At 29.8% G+C, this 6,313-nt stretch overlaps 1 protein-coding gene across 1 annotated transcript; it reads right to left on the bottom strand.

The window, feature by feature from the left end:
• Positions 1-1,693: 1,693 nt before the first annotated feature.
• On the bottom strand, positions 1,694-3,601 carry LOC149160615 (RING-H2 finger protein ATL65-like). The gene has a single exon (XM_089435388.1). The coding sequence runs from the start codon at positions 3,183-3,185 to the stop codon at positions 2,031-2,033; it is 1,155 nt and encodes a 384-aa protein (XP_089291514.1). The 5' UTR covers positions 3,186-3,601; the 3' UTR covers positions 1,694-2,030.
• Positions 3,602-6,313: the final 2,712 nt, after the last annotated feature.

The raw sequence follows: 6,313 nt of genomic DNA, 5'->3' as shown, positions 1-6,313 counted from the left end.
TATTTTGATTGTGAAAACAATTATGGTTTTTGCTCATGTGGTATTGATAAGGTATGGTATTGGCTAATGGTATTGTTACAAAGCCTATTTACAAGTCCATAATATCCATGGTAAACTCGGGGTGAATATCCATGGGTAACAATCTTGTCATATTGTTATGGTTTTTTGACATGTGGTATTGATAAGCCATCGTATTGGTCCATGGTATTGTAGGAGAGACTATTTATAAGTTAATAATATCCATGGTAAAGTGGGAATGAATGTCTATGATTAAAAATATTTTCATATTGTAAGTTTATTATAAGTATTAAATTTTTATGTGTTTATTAATTAAATTTAAATATAATTATGGAATCATTATTGTTAAAATGTTGTATATTTTAATGTGATATGTATATATTATGATTTTTTTTGATCTAAAAAATTATTGATAGTTTTATTAATAAAAATGAAATCAAAATATAAAAAAATAAATTTTATTAATTTTAACTTTTTATTATTCTTTTGAACCAATATTTAAAAATGTTTACCTTCTTTATTACATTACACATATGAACTATAGAACAACACAACTACACCAAATATTTCAATATCAAAATAAAATAAAATATTTTCATGAATTAAAAATAATTAAAAGACAAAATATTTCAATATCTAAAAAAAATAAAATATTTTCATACATAAAAAATAATTAAAAAATTAAAATTAGTATAAAAGAGGTATACAATTTCTCTATCTTCAACTAATATAAAATTAACACATATATAACAAACTTAAATCCATCTTAAAACCTAAAATTTGCATTTACATTACATGGCATCACTTTTAAAATTTACATTTACCTTATATGACATCACTCTTAAATTTAAAATATGTTTAGGTTTCCGACGAGAACTAGCATTTGGGTTGAACCACTCTCACTCTTATAAGTATAGATCCTTCCTTTCGAGCGCAATTGGAAAAACTAGTTTACTTTAATTCCATAGTTACGTAACCTCTCCATGGATAGGCCTCAAAGCTGGTAAGTCAATTATCTATTAAATTGTTCTTACATTGGGTGCACCGTTAAATTAATACAGCTTTCTTTTGAATCATAATAGCTTTGCTCTTAATGCAGGAAGTTTTCATGGGCCATCATTAGGTAACCCATGTGGGCAAAGAATGCAACCATCATTTTGCGTAATTGATGGAACAATTTTAATACTAGGAGGATGATTAACCAAAATCTTAAACCACAAATTCAGATGAGGAAATATCCCTGGTATATTTGGTATATTTTTTAAGATTGTAAGCATTAATATTAATATTTCAATACTAAAAGAAAATCTCAAAGAACCCATCGAAATCCGGCCATTATTATAATTAGTTGCATCATTTAAACTCATCAGGTTAGGTTGAACAATGTAGAGAAAAAGTTTGTTGATGAAATATTAGATCAAGTTGAAGTTTGAAATTTAATTTATTTATTATTCAACTATTAGATGAAGTTTGAAGTTTGAAATTTAATAGCAAGATTAGATTTAGAGTGGGGATTGTGGCTGTGAATAGTAATACTAGGTTTAGAAGTATAAAAGTGGGATTCTTTCCATTATTATTAATTAAGAAAAAAAAAAAAAAAACCAAAACAAACACGATACAGATCTGCAGTACCCCATGTAATAATAGGTTGCACCATTCAGATCTACAGATGGCCTTAGACCTTCATATTAAGGCCTTTCGAACTATGGCGTATATTATCACGGATAGTTTATTTACATTCGAATGTGCCTCCTTGTTTTCACTCTGCGTATTCAAGAATACATATATTCAGCTGCCATGCTTCCTGAAAACTGTTGCAGATAGAGGGGCTTCGACAGCCATTTCCACCTAAAATTTGTATACAGTGATGGCAAACATGCAGATGGTTATAATTTAAACATGCTCGTTTCCCTGTTCCACACATACTTGAAATTAATAACTAAGCTGTCTTACAATGTTCAAAGACTGAACCACCTCAAAAATAACATACAGTGTGACCAGATTGTGCCTGATTATGGCAGCTTTAATTGGACATGGTTATAAGAAAATGTGCGTGGAGAAAGAAGGGCTTCAGGATCCCCACTTCTAAGTCTGCTGGGAGTAGTTTTATTACAGGGATGCTTCATTGAATCCAGTGACCTCCATTGATAGGCCAGGGCACCCAATCTATAATTAGTCATATCAATTAACGTTTCCTCTGATCTAATATCACCGCAGCTGCTGCTTTCACCCTGTTTTCTCTCCTGGTGTGCAGCTGGTAACATTAATATTGATAAACTATCATTATGTTCCCACCTTGAAACACCCTTAGTTTGAGTACACATGAATGTTGCTGTTCTGCTAGAGGGATTTACAGTCAATGGCTGCACTAACATTTTTTTTGTCATTTTGCTACATAATGTCGACTGCGGCTGCATGAATTCTGATGATGAGAAACAGTAAGTTTCATGAGATCCCATGGAAAGCGATCTGGATAAAGTGGGCGTTTTGAAGATGCCCACTTCTTCTGCTGCTCGATTCTCTGCATCTTCGATTGAGAGGTCTCCACTCTTCGTGACCTCTTGTTGAGCATTAATGGCAGAATTCTGGGTATCATCTGTATTTTCTTCTATAGCTTCTGCTCGTGCTATTAGTTCAGAAGTATTGTTAATCACAGAACTGATCTGCTCTAGCAGAGCTATATTCATTGAAGAGCCAAGAACGTTGGAGCGGCAGAGGGGACAATTGGCATGAGACTTCAACCACATGTCAATACACTCGATGTGAAAAGCATGGCTGCACTTGGGCAGAAATCTGAGATTCTCGTTTTCTTGAAACTCCACGAGACAGACCGCGCATTCAGTTCCTTCAATAAGAAAATCTCCTTTCCTGTACCTGCAGACGGGAATTTTCTTCATTACCACCTCGTCCAGGCCAGAAGCCATCGGAATATTCTGCAAACCATCCGAATCCTGCACCACGACCTCGTCCTCGTCTCGGGTTCGAAGCCCCCAGAACCGTGGCTTGCAGCGCTGGAGAAAATAGCTGTAGTAGCTCACTATCAAGAACGCGCTGGCTATCACAGCGACGAGAGCTATGACCGGGGGGCTGAAAGCCGAGTTGGGTCCGGTTGGCTCCCATTCATCGCCATTGCCGTGGTCGTATGATCCTCCGGGATTGGAAGTCATGGCGAAATTCCTTAATAGTTGCAGAAATCTGCAGATTCAGATAACAGGAAGCACAGCCATATTAGAAACGCCCATGTTTAATTCCAAATCAAGGAACAACTTCATATGGACTATTCCCAAGAAATACGGGAATAAAAATAGCACAACTGGCTGAATTCAACCAGGGATCCATGATTATGAAGCAGGAGGAATTAATAAAGTCAATCCTATGCCTTTGAGTGGAGTTAAATGAAATCCATTATCTGGATTAGAGTGCAATTAAGGCCAAACGCTGCAAAGATAAGTCATGATTGCTTATACTATGGTGCCTGGTTTCGGTGGTTGAGGAGCACACAGAGAGAATTCTAGCGATGTCAAATCAACAATAGCTTTACGGTGTATGTATCAGAGCAACAGAAGGGTATGAACCGAAGGAAAGTGCTCTTCCAGAATCCTCATTAGGCACATGGTTTGAGGTTGTTTTTTTTTTTTTTTTTTTTTTTTTATTTTTTTTTTTATTTTTTTTTTATTTTTTGATAGTATTGGTTGGTAGGAGAATGGTTAGGATTACAATGTGAAGTGTAAATTTTTATATTAGTTTTTTTTAGTTTAAGCTTTTTAAAATTAGATTTGAGATCATTGATAATGAGGTTGTTAATTATATTATTAATCAATGTTTTAAATTTTATACTAGTTTTCCAGAGTTGTTTTTAATGTGATTTTTTAGGTTTTTTAGGTTTTTAGGTGGAAAAATTTGAGGTGAAATCTTGATTTGTATTATTTAAACTAATTTTTTGATTGTATATATTGATTCAGCACACTCTAAAACCTTTATGGCACTTCTATTGCACGGGATTATCCATCAAACTTGTAATTTCAATAAATTATTGTTAGATTTTATAAAAATTAGACCAAAAAAACCATTATAAAAACTTCAAAAAAATCACAATAAAAATAACTCCATTCTCAATTTCATACTGTTAATTTCATACTGTTAATAATTTTTTTTGGATAATATTAACCGACCATTTTAAATTTTTATAATATATATGTATAAATTAAATTTTAAGTAGGAATAAAGGTAGATGGTTTTTCTTTAAAGTTCACACGTTTAACCTAGTTATGAAGTTAATTATTGTATAAGTTACGAAGTTCATGATTGATGCAGCTTGTGTGTTTAATGGATTGATATAATTATTAAGCAACACAGATTTATAATTGAAACACATATCGTTCTCTGTTGGATGTTAAAGTGAAAGATGTGATTTTATTGTTTTGTAAATGGAACTCTTTCAAGTAAAAAAATTATAACTCAATTTATATATTTATATTTTTATATATTAAGGAATAGTATTTTATAAACATAAATATATTATTAATAATATTTAATAAGTAATGTTCTTTAAAGTTAGTCAATATCTCAGTCTTTTATTGAAGTTTATATTTTGTAGTCAAAGTTTTAGGTTTTTCTTCTTTTATGATTTGTTTAAGTTTTTGAAAAATAAAGTTTTATAATTAAATTTTCTATTAATATTTTTTAGTTATTATTTAGAAGGTATTTTGCGATATTTCCATTTCTATATATATACACACTTTAATCATAATTACCATAATAATTAATTTAATAAATAAATTTTTAATTAATTATGTTAAAACTAAACAACTATTTAAGAAATATTTTTTAAAATTCCATTTAAATCTTATTTATAATATATTTATTCTTAATAAATTATCCATTCCATATAATAGACACTACACGCACGTTGATGTTAATGTTATTTTTTCGCTTGAGACTTCACCTTATAAGGCAATATGTTTTTTTTTAATGCAGGCTAATGAGTAGTCAAGAAGAGTCTTTTCCATAATATATTATTTATATTTATTTAAAAAAAATATTCTTTATAATAATTTTTAAAAATATCTATAAAAAACTAATAATCAAAAGTGTTTAAATAAAATAAGTTTGTTTATTATGTTTAGTGAATTGAAATGTGAGAGGGTAGTTTTTAATGACAAGTTTGATGTGTAGGGTCAAAATTAAAGATCGTGATAATGATTTTATCATTGCATCAGTATATTAGTATTTAAGTATTGTATTTAATTTCAAAAAAAGTTTTTGATTATTTATATTATGTGATAAATATAGAGGTGTCAGTTTATTTATACTTTAATTTAATATATGTTTATGAAATAATTATAAGTAGATTTAGTTATAAATTTTATATGATTTAGCAGATATAATTATGTGATAAATATTTTGAAATTTAAATTTCATGTGAGTTAGATAATTTAAGATAATTTAAGAGAGTATTATTTATAGGTGAAAGAATATTTTATGTTATTAGTGTTTTAGGAATTAGCCAAGACTTACTTTTAGTATGAAATTCATAAGAATATGTTCTTATTGTAACAATGTTTATATTTTTCTTTACAATAGTCAAGATAGAGAGATATTTTTTATTTCAGCGATTTGGGTTGATCACTTCCTTATAATATCTTAGTTTCCTTTTTTCTACTACTTTTTTATCACCTTTCAATTTCTCCTTAAATTTTAATATATTAATATTTTTAATATTATACTTATTTTATAAAATGATCTTTTTCGTCATACATCAATGATGTAGACTTATGTCATCCTCGCTAGAGCCAAAGGTGATGGTTTTCGTATATAGTTAGAAGCAATTTTAGTAAACATATTTTGTTCTATGTTTTTTAACTTCTTTTCATACAAGATCGTGATTCTTAAGTATGTTTTTAATGGGGAAAGCCTTGTTTGATTACAAGGATATGATAGAGTGGATTGCCTTCAATCTTCAAATTGTAGGTTATAAACTACTTTTCTGTTTCTTTTATCTTCTTCCATGACTCTACACTGCAACACAACTTTCACATCCACATAAAATACATGAGCGACAAGAGCCTCAAACAAGAGTTTAGTTTTATCCCATTTCCAAAGATGGCTGACTTAGTATTTTTTTGAAACTCCTAATAATATTTCCATCCTCTATCTATCCTTCTCAAAATGCTATAATTTCAATTGAGCTTCTCATAGATAGGAATTCCAAGAAATTTGTATGAAGGAACTTTCTTGAAGTTGTACAAGTTTGTGACCAATATGGATTCCAAGATATTTGTATAAAGGAGCTTTC

The sequence above is a fragment of the Pinus tabuliformis genome, chromosome 5_2 (assembly GCF_031772625.1).
Source record: "Pinus tabuliformis cultivar Carrire ecotype Pingquan chromosome 5_2, CPIR1, whole genome shotgun sequence".
NCBI lineage: Eukaryota > Viridiplantae > Streptophyta > Pinopsida > Pinales > Pinaceae > Pinus > Pinus tabuliformis.
Note: the sequence above shows the minus strand (reverse complement) of the source record. Positions and strands in the feature narration are given on the sequence as shown.